The 17,753-nt window shown below is 42.0% G+C and overlaps 1 protein-coding gene across 6 annotated transcripts in view; it reads left to right on the plus strand.

The window, feature by feature from the left end:
* The first annotated feature begins 9,862 nt into the window (after window positions 1-9,862).
* The window catches only part of LOC111157848 (sodium voltage-gated channel alpha subunit 8), a 118,400-nt gene continuing 110,509 nt past the window's right edge, over window positions 9,863-17,753 (plus strand). For all 6 annotated transcript variants that reach the window (XM_022519538.1, XM_022519537.1, XM_022519541.1 and 3 more), the window contains exon 1: window positions 9,863-10,147. In XM_022519538.1, the coding sequence (XP_022375246.1) occupies window positions 9,872-10,147 (276 nt within the window). In that variant the 5' untranslated portion in view covers window positions 9,863-9,871. The remainder of the gene's footprint in view (window positions 10,148-17,753) is intronic.

A 17,753-nucleotide genomic window follows, 5' to 3' on the forward strand; every position in this document is an offset into this window, starting at 1 on the left:
ATTTCCTTACTTTTTAAGGCTGAATAATATTCCATTATATGGATATAGCACATCTTGTTTATCCATTCATCATCTATCCATGGACATTTGGGTTGCTTCCACCTTTTGGCTATTGTGAATACTACTACTGTGAACACGAGTGTACAAATACTTGTTTGAGTTCCTGCTTTCAGTTCCTCTGGGTATATGTCTAAAAGTGGAATTGCTGAATCTTGTGGTAATTTTATGTCTAATTTTATATCTAAGCAATACAAGGGTTCCAGTTTTCCCACATCCTTGTCAATACTTGTTATTTTGTTTTGTTTTGTTTTGTTTTATATTAACCACTCTGATGAGTGTGAAGTTGATCTCATTGTGGTTTTGATTTGCATTTCCCTAATGATTAGTGATGTTGAGCACCTTTTCTGTGGTTATTGGCCCTCTATATGTCTCCTTTGCAGAAATATCTATTCAAGTCCTCTGGCAATTTTTTTGAAGGATTTGTTTATTTATTTCAGAGAGAGTGCTGGGGCTAGGGGGGGCCGAGGGAGAGGCAGTGAGAATCTTTTTTTCCCCCAAAGATTTTATTTATTTATTACAGAGAGAGAGAGAGAGAGACAGAGACAAAACATGAGTAGAGAGAGAGGTAGAGGGAGAAGCAGACTCCCTGCTGAGCAGGGAGCCTAATGTGGTGCTCGATCTCAGGACCCTGGGATCATGACCTGAACTAGAAGGCAGATGCTTAACCGACTGAGCCACCCAGGCATCCCTGAGGCAGTGAGAATCTTTTTTTTTTTTAAAGATTTTATTTATTTATTTGACAGACAGAAATCATAAGTAGGCAGAGAGGCAGGCAGAGAGAGAGGAGGAAGCAGGCTCCACACTGAGCAGAGAGCCTGATGCAGGGCTTGATCCCAGGACCCTGAGATCATGACCTGAGCCGAAGGCAGAGGCTTAACCCACTGAGCCACCCAGGTGCCCCGGCAGTGAGAATCTTAATCAGACTCTGTACTGAGTGTGGAGCCAGACATGGGGCTCAATTTAGACTTGGGCTTGATCTCATGACCCTGAGATCACAATCTGAGGGGAAACCAAGAATCAGATGTTCAACTGACTGCCCCACCCAGGTGCCACCCCCCAACACCTCAGTCCATTTTTTTTTTAAAAGATTTTATTTATCTATTTGACAGTGAGAGAGAGCGCACAATCAGGGGGAGCAGGAGAGGGAAAAGCAGGCTCCCCACTGAGAGGGGAGCCAGATGTGCGGCTCGATCCCAGGACCCTGGGGTCATGACCTGAGCTGGAGGCAGACGCTTAACCAACTGAGCCACCCAGGCACCCTCACTGTCCATTTTTTAATTAGGTTGTTTGTTTTTTGTTGTTGAGTTGTAGGATTTTTAAAAATATAGTCTGAGCATTAATCTTTCATGAGATATATGATTTGTAAATATGTTCTTCCATTCTGTGGGTTGCCTTTTCATTCTCTTGATAGTACCCTTTGAGGCACGGAGGTTTTCCTTTGATGAAGCCCAGTGTATCTGTTTTGTTGTTGTTGCTGTGCTTTTGGTACCATATGCAAGCAATCCTTGCCAGATCCACTGTAATGAAGATTTCCCTCTACATTTTCTTCTAAAGAGGTTTATAAGGTTAGCTCTTACATTTAGATATGTGGTCCATTTTGAGTTAATTTTTGTGTACAGTGTAAAATAGGTGTCCAACTTCACTCTTCTGCGTGTAGTTATCTAGTTTTTCCAGCACCATTTGTTGAAAAACCTGTCCTTTTCCTCACTAAAGGGTCTTTTCACTCTTGTTGAAAATCATTTGATCATACATATGAGGGTTTGTTTCTGGGCTCTCTATCTTGTTGGTCTATATGTCTGTCTTTATGCCAGTACCGTTATGGGATTGTGGACTGCAACAGCCTAGAAAGAATTCTTGAGATGGTGCAGCTTAGTTTATTTATGTAGGGACAGGACCTGTGGAACGAGCTGCACTTTTGCTGGATAAAATGGTCGTTAATATGCTGAGTTCTCAAGGCGTTGGGGTCGTGCAGGGAGTATTAGATCATAAATGTCTTCTTTGAATTTCTACTCATAAAACTACTCTCACAAGATTTCTCTGGTGCTTATCGTTCAGTTCGATATTAACTATTGGTAAGATTTACAGGCAGTCATGAGACCCTTTAAGAATGTAACAACCAGCACATATTTGATCCTTAATAAAACTATACAGGCTGTTAAGTCAGCCTTCTGGACACTTCTGGGCTACAGGTGAACATTTTTCTGCTTTTATCCTTCATCAGTACCACCCTGCTTTGGTGACTGTATCTTTGTAGTAATTGTTGCTATCATAAAATATAAGTACCCCAACTTTGTTCCTTTTTTTTTCAAGTCAGAGACAAATTTTTAATACTGCTTGCTATTGACCCTCCTCGTAACATTTTTCTTGAGTACCCTTGCCTATAACATTTCTGCTAACAGCTCTTCCTGGGTGACTTCTCTTCCTTCGTCTCTGTTATAACTACTCCAAAGCCAGTTTTCCTTCCCTCTTCTACTCCTCTCCCCTTAATTTAGATTCATTTCTAGTTGCGGGTACAGGCCACAGCTAGTAGTTTGAGTCCTTAATCCTCCTGGATCACCAAGAGAAGGGAATCCTAAAAATCTCTTTCCCCCAACTTTGAGTCCAGTCCAGTCTCTTTCAGAACTGCTAGGGTTAGAAGTCACTTTTATTGTTCCTTTATCATCAGGGTTGGGTGTCTCATCTTAGCACTGCACCAGAGGAAAGCTGAGACTGGGGTGCTGTGATGGGCAAGGTGCATTGCCTAAGAGGCTGTGTGATATGGTGAGAAGAGCATTTTGTTGGAGGCCAAGAGACTTGTGCCCTATCTCTACATCTACCACTAATTAGCACTTAGATAACTCAGCCTTTCTTGCTTACTGGAAACTTCTCTTATCTGTAAAGCAAAGAAAGTTGGACTAGGTGGTCTCCAAGTTCCTTCTAGATCTAAAAAGTTTATTTTTTACTTTTTGCAAGACAGTTTCCTCAGAAGAAGAATTTAAGCTGGTTTAAATGGATGAATAGAACTTAGATGAAAAGGAAAGAAAGACTTCAGGAGATTTAAAACAAGAAAATGAAAGTATATTTAGAAGTCAATGAGAATAACAGTGACCAGCCTTTTTATTGAGTGATACCTGGGCAATTAGATATCCATGTAGGAAAAAAAAAAAAGAAAAAGAACCTAGACCTCTATCTTATATATACAAAAGTCAATTCCAAATTATTTGAAATCTAAATAAGAAAGGTAAAACAACGAAGCTTTTAAAAGAAAAAAAAGAAAAGGCTAACAGCTGCATGACCTTGGGATAAGCAAAGATTTCTCAGAACAAAGAAAACATGAAAGAGAAGATGGTTAGTTTGGATTTTAGCGAAATTAAGAACTACTTTTGATCAAAAGATACCACTAGGAAAGTAAAAAGGAGAAAAACATTTGAGATATATCTGACAGATGACTTGTATGGAAAATATCCAAAGAACTCCCAAAAATCAATAATACAGGTGCCCAATAGAAAAAAGTGACCAAAGACTTAAACTAGAGTTTCACAAAGGAGGGTATCTAAATAGTCAGTAAGCATGTGAAAAGGTGCTCAATACCCTCAGAAAAAAGCCAATTAAAACTCCAGTAAACCAGCAAATAGGGAAAATTGCTCAATCTCTTGTCATTGGAGAAATGCAAACCAAAACCCATGACGAGACATCACGCACACCTACTAGGATGGCTGTGCTACTGTAATAAAAAAAAAAAAATTAAAAAATGTAAAAGGAAAATAAACGTTGGCTAGGATATAGAGACATTGGATCCTTATAACATTGTTGGTGAGAATGCAAAATGGCTCAGCCACTGTGCAGAAAGTTTGGCATTTCCTCAAAAAATTAAACATGCTCTTGAACATCTGCCTTCAGCTCGGGTCAGGATCTCAGGGTCCTGGGATCGAGCCCCACATTGGGCTCCCTTTTCAGTAGGGAGTCTGCTTCTCCCTCTCTCCCTCCCCACTGCTCTTGCTCGATCTTTCTCTCTCTCTCTTGCTCTCAAATAAATGAATCTTTAAAAAAAAAAATAGAAACTAAAAACAAAAACATGCTAAGTGAAAGAAGGCAGACCCAAAAGATTACTTATTTTAAGATTCCATTTGTATGAATATTCGGAATAGATCAAGAGAGACAGAACACAGACTGATGGCTGCCAGGATAGGAAGAGGAATGAAGAGAAACTAATTAATGGGTAAAGGGTTTTACTCTGGAGTGGTAGAAATGTTTTGGAACTAAACAGATGTGGTAATTGCACTACATTGTGAATGTACCAATCACCACTGATTGGTTCACTCTCAAATAGTTCATTTTAGGTTATATAAATTTCACTTCAATAAATTATTATTTTTTAAAATCTGTGCAGTACCTGTATACATACCCACTAGAAAGGGTGAAATAAAGAAACCTGTCATTTTGAAGTCTGGTGAAGATACAGAGCAACTGAACGTCTCTTACACTTCTGGAGGTATTATTAAAGCAAGACTAATACAAGCCCTCCTTTAACCCCAGCATTCCACTCCTGTTTCTACCTGAATAGAAATGAACACATAGATGCCAGCAGAAGACATGTGCAAAAACGTCCTGCTAAGGACCCTTAGCTAAGCTGCTAAGCTTTTGTCCATAATGGCCTAAAACAACAAACAACCTCAATGTCTATCAAGGTAAAATGGATAAACCATGCTGGATTCCTACATATACTGCCCAGCAATAAAAAGACTGAACTACTGGTACAAACACAACAGAGATAAATTTCAGAGAAAGAATGTGGATTGAAAGAAGCTAGACCCTGAAGAGTATTTGATGTTCTACTTATACGAAGTTCAGGAACCCGCCAAACTAATCTATGGAGATAGATGGCAGGCTAGCCCTTGGTAGGTTACTGGTTATGGTGGTGGTTATTGACAAGGGAGCTCCAGAGAGCTGTCTGGCTTCTAGAATAAATCTTCTATAACTTAATCTGGGTGCTGGTTACACAGGTGTATCTGTTTGTACAAAATAACCAGTCTGTGCACTTGAGATCTGTATACTTTATTATGTTCTACCTTAAAAAAAAAAAAAGCCTAGAAAATCAGAACAATAATCAGTCACTGGAGTAGATGTTCTTGCAGGGAAGAACAGAAGAGAATGTTTGAGAAGTGTAAGGTTGTAGAAGACCTTGAATGGCAGTAGAGTGGCCGAAATTTGGACTGTGTCCTATAACTCTGATAGGTTTGAGCGAGGGAAATGACATCATGGAAGCAGAGATGTGCCTGGTGGTCTGAGGACTGGTCTACAAGTGAAGGCTGGTCTAGCAGGACCAGAATGCAGGTGATACTGTTGAAAGTGGAAACTCAGAAGAAAGAAGGGTCAGTAAGGCTCGTCACTGGTTGGGCAAGCACAGCAAAGAATGACAGGGCAAAGATGACTAAGAGTCATTGCTAGATGGCTGGAAAAATGATGGCTCTAATAACAAAATTGAGAAATCCAGGAGAAAGAATCAGTTTGGGAAGTATAGAGATGAGTGGTTTTACGTGTTTAATTTTGAAGTGGTGACAGCCAGTTGTGAGACTCAGGAGAACAATTAGGCTCGTGAACAAAATCTGAAAATCACCCAGGGACAGATTATGCTGAGTAGATGAGCTCCCTGAAAGAAAGAGGGTGACAGAAAGATTGCCGAGGACCAGACCTTAGAGAAGAAAAGACTGTAGTTGTGGATAGGACCAGGACAGTATGGAATAGAATGAGAATCTTAAGCCACATGGAGAGAGAGTGGGGTGGGATATATAAAGGGAAAAGATGAAGAAATAGGAAAGGAAAAGTAAAAATTGGGAATGTGAGGGAAAGCTGGGATCATTGAGGGACCATGGTCTTGGGGAGGGCAGGAGGAAACAGAATCTGGAAGCAAAGGCTGAGGACTTAGCCTTGGACAGCTTGACCTATGAAGAATGCTGGGGTGTCCGGTCAGGCCCAGGCATTGTCAGCATCTCCAGTCACTTCCTCTTGCAGTATATTCATTTTTTCAGTTGGGAGTATAGCTGACACACAATGTTACATTAGTTTCAGGTGTACAGCATAGTGACTGGACAAGTCTAATCTATGCTCACCACGAGTGTAGCTACCATCTGTCACCACGAACTCTCTGACTGTACCATTGACCATATTCCCTGTGCTGTGCCTTTCATTCCTGTGATGTGTTTCATTCTTTCCACAACTGGAAGCCTGTATCTCCCCCTCCCCATCATCTACTTTGCCCATCACCCCAGTGCTGCCCCCCTTGCCAACCATCAGTTTGTTTTCTGTGTTTATGGTCTATTTCTGCTGTTTGTTTTAGAGTCTACATATAAGTGAAATCATACGGTTTTTGTCTTTCTCTGTCTGACTTACCTCACTTAGCATTAAGCCTTCTAGGTCTCTTTGTGTGGTTGCAAATGGCAAGATGTAATTTTTTTTTTTTTAAGATTTCATCCATTTATTTGACAGAGATTACAAGTAGGCAGAGAGGCAGGCAGAGAAAGAGGAGGAAGCAGGCTCCCTGGTAAGCAGAGAGCCCAATGTGGGGCTTGATCCCAGGACCCCAGGATCATGACCTGAGCCGAAGGCAAAGGCTTTAACCCGCTGAGCCACCCAGGCACCCAAGTTATCATTCTTTTTTATGGCTGAGTAATATTCCTGTGTGTGTGTGTGTGTGTGTGTGTGTGTGTGTGTGTGTTTGTGCGTGCGTGCACACCACAACTTCTTTATCCATTCATCTTTCTTTCTTTCTTTTTCTTTCTTTTACATTTTATTCACATTTATTTTTCGCTTTTATATCCATTCACCTTCTGATGGACACTTGGGTTGCTTCCATCTGGCAGCAACTCTTGCAGTATTCTTTGTCCTCTAGATAGCAACTGAGGATGACCCAGGGTCGAGAATGAGTGTGACTGTGAGAACCAAGAGGTCCCAGGTATTTGAAGAAATTATGGGTTTCAGGCATAATCCTATCATTTGTGAAAGGGATGCAGAAGGAGTTCAAGGCACCACTCTTGCCCTCTGGGAATTTATAGGGTGCAATTCGACTATGACCAAGAGACACAACAAGTGCAAATAGGTTGTTTTGAATCCTGGTTTGTCATTTTCTAGCTGTGTAACTTTGAGTAGGCTGTATTAGGTCTCTGTTTCCTCATCTCTGAAAAGGAAGAATAATGATATCTACCTCATATGTTGTCTTGGAAATTAAGTGAGTTAATAGAAAAGCAAGGTGCTTGGACCTTTCAGGACCCAGTGCCTGAAACATAGTAAGTGGTGGATAAGTATCAGCTAAGATCCTGGTAAAGCTTATAGGAGTTCACAAGGGGGAAAGGCTGCAGCTGGTGGGAAGGTGGTGTGGAGGAGTGGGCATTTACCAGAGATAATTCAGGGATACAGAGGAGGAAAGGAATGAGAGAAAAGGATTTCTAGCCTGAGGAAGACGTTGTGAATAAAGTCTTAGATCAGCAAAACCAGTGGCATTTCCCTGTGATTTACCTGATGATCCAGACTGTTCCTGCTGGGAGTACTGGGGGTTAGAGCAGGATAGGAGGGTGGGTGACTGGCACTGGTCACAATAAAAGAAGTATGAGTTGGAGAGTCAAAAGCACTTTGGCTGTGATTTTTATCCTGGCCCTGTGACCTTGGGCAAGTTGTCCAATCTCTTAGGACCCCAAGTTTCCTAATCTAAAAGATGAAATGGACTGTGTCTGTAAAATCCCTTGCATCTCAGAAATTCTGTGCTTCATACGTGAAAATGATTTCTTGGACCCTATGGTCTGGGGAACACTTTTTTTTTTTTTTCCTGGTGCAGCGTGGAGCTCTCTGATCTTTGTGGGGGCAGACTTGTGGTTCTGGCCTCATTAGTCCCACGTGGTGAGGGAGTGAGCTGACCAGCCCACATAGAGACACTACACACTGCCTTTGCAACACTTTGCAATCACCACCACTAGAGAAATCTGGGATCTCTGCAGGTGTGTTTTGAAAGGAGCCCTTGGGTATTTCACTCTCAAATTATTTAGAGTTAACTCTACTACTGTTCTCTTGAGGAGCCTCGAGTTTTATGGATACTTGCCTTGAAGTGGACCCTGAGGGCTAAGTAGGAGGGAAAGAACAATCTTTAGCCTTTTAAAAAAATTTCCCCGATTGTCTTTGTGGAGCTCACAGAACTAATGGCAAAAGCAGCACCATGAGCACCAGATGAAATGCTGGTAAAGCCTTGAAGCTTTCCTGGTAAGACTCCCCTGCTCAGGTGCTTTTGTGATAGGCAGTAAACACTGTTGTTTTTGATGTTAGGAATTCCTGTTTCAAGGTGTGCTTGGCATGGTTTGGTTTAAAGATTTTATTTATTTATTTATTTATTTATTTATTTATTTATTTATTCAGAAAGAGAGAGAGAGAGTGTGTGTGTGTGTGTGTGAGCTTGGGGAGAGGCAGAGGAAGAGAGGGAGAGAGAGAATCTCAAGCAGACTCTGTGTTGAGCCCAATGTGGGGGGTTCGATCTCAGGACCCTGAGATTCTGATCTGAGCTGAAGTCAAGAGTTAGACTCTTAACCTACTGAGCCACCCCAGTGCCTCTAAGGTGTGTTTTAAATAACCCAGGACTCTGTTTAAACATGGAAATGGACTTTTCAAATCCCGTGCTTAGAGATCATGGGGCCTAGTACAGCCCTACCTCATTTTTCCTTTTTTTTTTTTATTTTTATTTTTATTTTTTTCAAAGATTTTATTTATTTATTTGACAGACAGAGATCACAAATACGCTGAGAGGCAGGCAGAGAGAGAGAGGAGGAAGCAGGCCCCCCACTGAGCAGAGAGCCCAATTCCGGGGCTTGATCCCAGGACCCTGGGATCATGACCTGAGCCAAGGGCAGAGGCTTTAACCCACTGAGCCACCCAGGGGCTCTTCATTTTTCCTTTTAGAAGGAACGTTTGGCTTGTTGTTCTCTTCTCACTTGTGTCCTTCCTGGTTTGGAGCCCATCTGGGCTGCACGCAGCCCTCTCTGCCATCCTTTGCCCTGCGGCAGGCGCTGCAGTGCTGTGTTCAGAAGTTCTCCGAGCATCCCCTGCCATTTGGTTCTCCCGCCCCACCCCCAGTTGTCCCTGGCAGGATCTCAGTCATGGAATAGGTACTTCTGGACTCTCATACCAGATGGGCTTTACACATCTTGGTGAATTGAAAAATAACTTGAAATGGAAGAGCCAAAGTAGATGGCAGCTCTTTGATCTACATTTTGTGCAAACCCTAAAGTTTTGAAGGGTTTAGTGTTTTCAGAAACTGACATTGGAAAAGAGTGACAGTTTGCCCTTGCGTTGTATTTGGAAGGAAGAGTATTTCTTTAGGGACTTCAGTACCAGGAAAGGAAGGTGCCTTGAGCATATAAGGCTCCCCAAGCTAACATGTGCCCCTGGGTAACATTAAATATGCCTTATTAGAATAGGAGTTCCACGAGGGAATGGAATGTATCTCTGTAGTCATATGCGGGTGCAAACAATGAGTAGCATCTAAGTAAAGAAGAAAACCTAGCAGCTCAGGAACCTCCCATCTTGGGATCTCCCTGGCTAGCCAGTCCCCGGAGGGGCAGTTATGAGCCTCACCTAGCCTGCTCACGCCACAGATTTTCTGGAGAGAAAAATAACCGAGTCACGGAAGAAGCTGTGTGTTGCGGACGTTGTGAATAAAGGTCGGGAGTGAGATGGTTTGGTCTGGCCTCTTTTCAGAGCAGCGATTGATTACTGATGTCTGTGTTGCCGTTTCTTCCAGAGCTGACCTGTCCCGGCCGCAGCACAACTAACGAAGCTGCTGCAGGATGAGAAGATGGCAGCGCGGCTGCTCGCACCACCAGGCCCTGACAGTTTCAAGCCTTTCACCCCCGAGTCACTGGCAAACATCGAGAGGCGCATTGCCGAGAGCAAGCTCAAGAAACCGCCAAAGGCCGAGGGCAGCCATCGTGAAGACGATGAGGACAGCAAGCCCAAGCCAAACAGTGACCTGGAGGCAGGGAAGAGCCTGCCTTTCATCTATGGGGACATCCCACAAGGCCTGGTCGCGGTTCCCCTGGAGGACTTTGACCCATACTATTTGACGCAGAAAGTGAGTTGGAGGAGGCAGCGACCCAGCTTCAGACCCCCTGTCCTAACAGGCTTAGGGGAGACTGGGAGAAAGAGCTGTCCCTTTGCCCAAGTTTGGATAAGTAGCTAACCTTTTGTTTCAGTTCTGGTTAACGGGGTTTATTTTTCAGTTTAATTGCTGCTCAGGGTCATTCGTGGGTCTTAACACTGCTCAACTCTGTTAATAAGACTTCTGTATTTGGCTCCAGGCCAGATCAGAAGAAGATGAAAACAGATTAAAACAAAACAAAACAAAAGAGAACATAAATGCAATGGGACTGTTTAATAGAGTCCAAAAAAAGCCAGCATAGTGCAAGATGATATAGCCAGGTAGAATCTCTCCCACACACATTCCAAATTCTATCTTTAACTATAAAGATGCTGTAACTATTACAATATCAGCAAAGCCTATTGTTCCTATAAAGGAAATGAGGGATATGTACTCTGTCCAAACTTTCTCTGTCCCGTGATGACATTAGATCATAGCTGTTGGAGATAGGAGCGGAATAATGTGAACCAGACTGGGCCAGTGAAGAGAGCAGGTGTTTGGCCTTGTTACTCAGTTGTCTGGGTTGAGCCACCACTCATTCTTACATTAGAGTCCATTCTATTATTCCTACCAGTAAGAAGCAAAGTGAATAAACACTAGTCTTCATTTGGCCAAGAATTTCAGGCTCCCTTAACAAATATTTGACCAAACTGTGGGTTTCTTTCTCATGATTATCTTTTGAAAGAGGCAACAGGTGGAGAAGCAAAGCCCCCTAGTTAATCCACCAGCCAACTAAGGAGCCATTGCGTACTGAGGAATGACATCAGACACCCTTTTAGGGATCCCTCATTTGATAAATGTCATTTAAAGAATTAGATTGATAGGTGTTTCCAGATGAGGGGAGAAAAGGCTTTGTGTAATTACATATTCATAAATACAGAGCTTACCTGAACTGTCTTTATTAAAAAAACTGCCTCATAAACTTCCCCTAACTTGTTCTTCAGTCTTATAATTTGGAAGAAATTTTAGTTTCTTGGCTTAATAATGGGACAGAAGTAAGATGAGACCAGTAGCTCTCTTGACCTCGCTATAATTGTGGAGTCATTTTTGGTTCATGATGGTAAAAATAGTTAAGACGTTGTCTACACAAAATAGTCCTTCACTCACTTCTGTTGCAGCTCAGGACAGCGCCATAATAGAAAACAAAGTAGCAACAGTAATCTTTATCTTCCACTGAGAAATGCAGAAAGTTTCAGAAACAAGCATGATATGATAGAAATAACAGTAGACCAGAAGTAAAAACTCCTGACTCTACCATAATTCACCATGTTTATTATCTGTATTTCTCTTTTGTCATATGTGTATTGTTCAAGCTACCACAAATAGATTATAGGAAAAGAAAGTTGTAAATAAAGAAGAAAACTTCTCAAAACTAATTTATGTCCGTTAGCAAGCTATGCTACCTCTCTGGGCCTAAATTTTCTCATCTAGAACTGAGAAGTTGGACAGAATTTTTAAGGACTTTTTCACACATCAAGTTCTGGAACTGAGTAGTTTTCATAAACTTTCATTAATTTCCTCATTTCTTCTTCCCTTTTTTCAAGTCCGACTTTGTAATCTGGGCCTTTGCCGAGTGGGGTAGATGGGGGAGGGATGGGGTAGGCTGTAACATTCTGGATTAGTGAATAAGGGAACATGGAGTCTTGGGCTATTTTTAGACAAAAATTTCATTCATTGTAAAATTCTGAAATATTTTTAGAAATGTTTCCTTGTTCTTTCCTACCCTTACATCCATGATCTTAGAAGAGGTACAAAGCAGTGAAAAATCACAGGGCTTAAGTTGTGCCTCTTTAGGTGAATTGGCCAATGGTACAACTTTTTCAGAAACTCTTATAGCGGTAAGAAGGTAAGTAAAGCCCCTTAGACCCTGACCTTTCAGGTAGCTAAAACCTCTTTGGTTTTATTTGAACTGTTTATTTTTCTAACTCAAATGCAAATTAAGTCTCCCTTTCTTAAACCTGACTTAATGTATGAAGAATACATAGAGCTGTTAGTTGTCAGAGCCAGTGTCCTTTTGCATGCCTTTTCCCCTGGTTGCTGCCCCATAGATAGCCCCTTCTCTCCTCCAACACCCCAGGTGTCAGTGGCCCTGAAACCGGAGTGAGGCCTCAGACAGGGTGGGTCTCTGGCCCTGATAGGTATCATTCCTTGCATAGGATAGATGTTGATGGAGCTCCATTACGGACTGGCTCTTCATGATAGACGGGCTGACTTTAGCGTTTGGCCTCATCATAAGAGTAAATAGTTTGCAGAAAGGAGAACTTTAATTGTATTTTTTTTTCTAATTTTTTTTTTATTGTGAAACATACCACCATGCGAAAAATTCATAAAACATAAATGCATAGATTAATGGTTATAAAGCAGACACACTAACACTCATGACAAGAAAGAACATTAGTAGCACTTGAGAAGTATTAATTATGCTGTTAATCAAGGGATTTTTAAAAGATTTTATTTTTAAGTAATCTCAGCACCCAACATGGGGCTCAAACTTACAACCCCAAAATCAAGAATCACATGCTCCACCCACTAAGCCAGTGAAGCACCCCAAAGCAAGGGATTTTTTAGTTGATTAATATTATGTTTGCTCAAGTTTATCTGCAAATCTTCACTGGCATTACTAATACTTCTTACTAACTAGGCCTTTCGCTAGGCCAAATTAGCAAGGTCTCCTATACAAGGAAGCACACTGGGAATTAACCCACAAATCAAAAAATATTGAGAGTAGAAATGACTTTAAGGGGACATTTCCTTGCGCTTGTTTTTTGTGGGGACTGCCTTAAATAATTCTTGCAAAATAGAATTTCTTTGCTAAATGATACAATGGATTTCTTTATCTTTTCCTTATAGGTCTCATTTTCTACCCAATTAGTCATTTTTATGGCTCTCACTGAAACTGGTGTCTCATTTCCTTCCCTCTATTTTAGAGGGTGAAAGAAAACTACTTCCCTATTAGTACAGTTCTGGTTTTATTCCACTGTGGATTTCACACTCTCCAGGGACATAGGGACAAACCTGTGTGTCGTCTTTTCAAGATACTCTTGTGCCAGCTGGGACTGGTTTGAGCTGTCATAAACTTCTTGAGGTTCTTGCAGCAGTCTTGTCCATGTTGCATTTCACTCCCAACTGGTCCTCAAAAAACAGTCTAGGTTATCCTCTCTTTGGATTTCCTCAGTCCTCCCAGTGCTACAACATTTTCTTTGTCTCTTGGTACTTTGTTCTAATGTCTCCTTTCTTTGGCTTTCTTGTATTTCAACTGTTTCTTGCAAATAATTGAATTTAGGGGATGTTTATTTACTTACTTACTTACTTATGTTAAATAAAAATAAGTCATGTACCGGGGCGCCTGGGTGGCTCAGTGGGTTGGGCCGCTGCCTTCGGCTCGGGTCGTGATCCCGGGGTCCTGGGATCGAGTCCCACGTCGGGCTCTCTGCTCAGCGGGGAGCCTGCTTCCCTTCCTCTCTCTCTGCCTGCCGCTCTGCCTACTTGTGATCTCTGTCTGTCAAATAAATAAATAAAATTAAAAAAAAAATAAGTCATGTACCTACATGGTTAAAATTTCAATTGAAGATACTCAGTAAAAAAGTCTCCCCTTTACAGCTCTCCCTCATCGGCTCACTTCCTGACTCCTTGAACAGGTAACCACTGTTAGGAGGGTCTTCCAGAGTTTCTTTATTTATATGTATTGGCAAAAACAAATAGGTATTCTAAGGAACCTGAACTCTTCTGAATACCTTTGTTCTTGGTTTTTCTTTCTGCTATTTTCATAAGCCCATTGAAGTCTTAATTTTGTTATTTCTTTTCCCTTCTCTCAAGCTAGGAAATCTTACATTTTATCAGTGTAAATTCTCAACTCACTTCTCCCCCTTCTAAGCTTTTTTTTTGTTTTGTTTTTCAAAGATTTTATTTATGTATTTGACAGAGAGAGACACGGTGAGAAGGGAACACAAGCAGGGGGAGTAGGAGAGGGAGATGCAGGCTTCCCGCCAGGCAGGGAGCCTGATGCGAGGCTCGATCCTAGGACCCCAGGATCACGACCTGAGCTGAAGGCAGACGCTTAATGACTGAGCCACCCAGGTGCCCCTCAGCTTTTTTTTTTAATAAAGCAAATCAAGGACTTTCTATTACTTGAAGGAGTGTCTTTCTGTCTCTCCAGTTCTCAATAATAACTTGTCCAATTTCAAATGGCCACATATATTCCTGATAACTATCTTAAGTGGTGCAGTAGGAAAGTCTATGGATTAGCTTGAAAAGGCCTTCAGAGTTGGCTCGTACTTCTTTTCCCACTTCTTAAATTGGTAATTGATCTATGTGTCCATTTTGTTCCGTGGGGTATATCCTCTTATAAGAAAGTCTTATGAACAAAAAATCTCAATTATGGGTTGGACTGATGTGCCTTTAAATAGAGCATGAGCCTATTGCATTAAGAAATTACATGTAGGGGCGCCTGGGTGGCTCAGTGGGTTGAGCCGCTGCCTTCGGCTCGGGTCATGATCTCAGGGTCCTGGGATCGAGCCCCGCATCGGGCTCTCTGCTCTCTAGGGGAGCCTGCTTCTTCCTCTCTCTCTGCCTGCCTCTCTGCCTGCTTGTGATCTCTCTGTCAAATAAATAAATAAAATCTTTAAAAAAAAAAAAAAAGAAATTACATGTGGTTTCCAAAAGTTCAGTTTACTTTCAGGTCTTCATTTCTCTTTTCCTGCAAATTGGAATCTACCTAGAATCATAGAAAATTAGAATATTATATCCTTAGATATCAGGTAATTCAACTTCCTCCTTTTATAAATTTAATGAGGGGAAGTACTTGTCAAAAGCCACCATTAGGGGTGCCTGGGTGGCTCAGTCCATGGAGCATCTGCCATAGGCTCAGGTCATGATCTCAGGGTCCTGGGATCAAGTCCTACATCAGGCTCCCTGCCCAGCTGGAAGTCTGCTTCTCCCTCTCACTCTGCCTCTCCCCAGCTTGTGCTCTTTCTCTCTCTGACAAATAAATAAATAAAATGTTTTAAAAAAATGTATAGCCCTTCTTCCCCCTCCGCTCCCCACCCCCAAAAAAACAATAGCAGTGTTCATGGTGGAGCCAGGACTCAAACCCATGCCTCGTAACTCAAGTTTGTTACATTTCTGGTTCTCCACTTTTCTAATATTTTATTTTTATTATTTATTTATTTATTTGACAGAGATCACAAGTAGGCAGAGAGGCAGGCAGAGAGAGAAAAGCAGGCTCCCCGCTGAGCAGAGAGCCCGATGTGGGGCTTGATCCCAGGATCCTGGGATCATGACCTGAGCCAAAGGCAGAGGCTTTAACCCACTGAGCCACCCAGGTGCCCCTAATACTTTATTAATCGATCCTCAGCTTCATTGGCTCAGTTCTTCTGAAGCTAGGCAGGCAAATTTAGAGATAGGAAGAAGAACGTGCTTTTTCATTCACATTCCTGATAATCCCTCTGGTTTAATAACTCTTTTAAGGATGGGTCCTAAGAAGCGCAGGACTTCTGAAGGAAAGGATGGTGTCTTATTAGCTCCAGTATTTTATCTTCGGAAGTGAATGAGCTGAGTAGTCGAGCAGCACGGGAGAAGCCATTCCAGAGACTTGGGCTCAGTGTCAGTACTCCTGCAACTCCTCAGCTGGACATGTAATCTGAAGGCAGTTTACTTAACCTCCCTACATACTTTTACTTCTCTCTCTCTCTCTCTCTCTTTTTTTTCTTTTTAGAGAAGAAGAGGTGGGGGCATAGGGAGAGGGACAAGCGCGGCTGAATCTCATGACCCTGATCATGGCCTGAGCTGGAATCAGGAGTCAGACACTTAACCGACTGAGCCACCCAGGCGCCCCCATATTTTTACTTTTGATGGGAGCATGATCTCCCACCTGTCCCAGTCCCCCAGCCTACTGACAGATAGTGAAAAGAGCACCCAACTGGCAATATAAACACTTCCATTTTAGTTCTTCCTTTGCTCCTTGTTTGCCCTTGACCAAATCACTAAAATTCGTCTGGGCTTCAATTTCCTCACCTATAATATATGCAAGATAAGAGTCGGACCTTTATCTATATCCTTCTAATTCTATTTCACACATATGTCTATCACATAGCATATTTCAGCTGTGGCAACCTGCTTTCCTGTTTCCCAAGTGTCCCCTGCCTCCTGGACTCCATTTCCTCCTCTTAGAATGTACTGTCCTTTAACTTCACCTTTGGACACTCCACCATTCATCCAGACCCTAGGGCCTCTTCTTCCTTAGATCCTGACTTGATTCTCTACACCAGAACTAATCCCTTCTCCTTCTGAATTTCTATGATACATTAAGATTTTCAGCCCAACTTTTACTAAGAAGTGGTTTATAGCTTTAATTCACGTTAGCTATAGCAGGACATCCTGTTCCCAGCAATGCTTATACTTTTTTCCTTACACACATGCGCACGTGCACACAGACACACACACACACACACACACACACACACACATGCATGCACGCAGTCCCATGCATTCCTGGGAGGAAATCCTTGCTGAATCTATTTTCACACACTCTTCAACAGGTGTGCAGAGCAGAGACAGACTGTTAAAGGAGAGTTTATGTTCATTAGGTGTGATTTGAAGTATTGCTAATGAGAGGTGTTGCATTTCCTGCTTTTGCACGATAAGCCTGGGTGCTCCTTTCTGTTCTAAATAAAAACTACAGGGGCGCCTGGGTGGCTCAGTGGGTTAAGCCGCTGCCTTCGGCTCAGGTCATGATCTCAGGGTCCTGGGATCGAGTCCCGCATCGGGCTCTCTGCTCAGCAGGGAGCCTGCTTCCCTCTCTCTCTCTCTCTGCCTGCCTCTCTGTCTACTTGTGATCTCTGTCAAATAAATAAATAAAATCTTAAAAAAAAAAACTACATATTTCAAAACTTTATTTTTACAAAAAGCCATTTTGCAATAATACTTTTAAAAATGGTATTTCTTTTATTTTATCCTCCAAATCAAAGTGAGGCAGATGTTTGTGTGCTAGTGGGAGGCAAGCAGGTGATGGGTTAAGGATGTGCATGTGTGGGGTGCTTTTCTACTCTCCAAGCATCATTCCCTAGAGGGGAAGGAATTTAGTTGAACATTAAAACCTTAGCAATAGACCAAGCGTTGGGAAATCTGGTTTCTGATACTGTCCCCGTCTATTGCAAGCAATCTTGAGCATGTCACTTAACCATTCAGGCTGTCAGTTTCCCTAATCTAAGAAATTAAGATTTTGCTAATAGCTAATATCCCACCTATTTTGCCAGGTTGTTGGGAAGATCATTTCCTGACTAGCCTTTGTAAAACAAAGCAGCCTCTTGCTCCAGCCCTGCTTCATTTTTTTCCATAGCTTAGCAGCACCTGCTATATATTTTTCTGTTCATTGTTCATCCTCTTGTGTGGTCATCATATGGAGCAGTGCCTGCCCTACAGCGAGCGCTCAATCCATGTCTGTTGATTAAATTAATCTTAGGAGATAATGCATGTGGAAACGCTATATACTTTTCTGGGTGCTTTGAACATGGAAGGTGACACTATGATATTTTTTTCTAAT

Source organism: Enhydra lutris, unplaced genomic scaffold, assembly GCF_002288905.1.
Source record: "Enhydra lutris kenyoni isolate GAN:26980312 unplaced genomic scaffold, ASM228890v2 scaffoldscaffold56, whole genome shotgun sequence".
NCBI classification, from domain to species: Eukaryota; Metazoa; Chordata; class Mammalia; order Carnivora; family Mustelidae; genus Enhydra; species Enhydra lutris.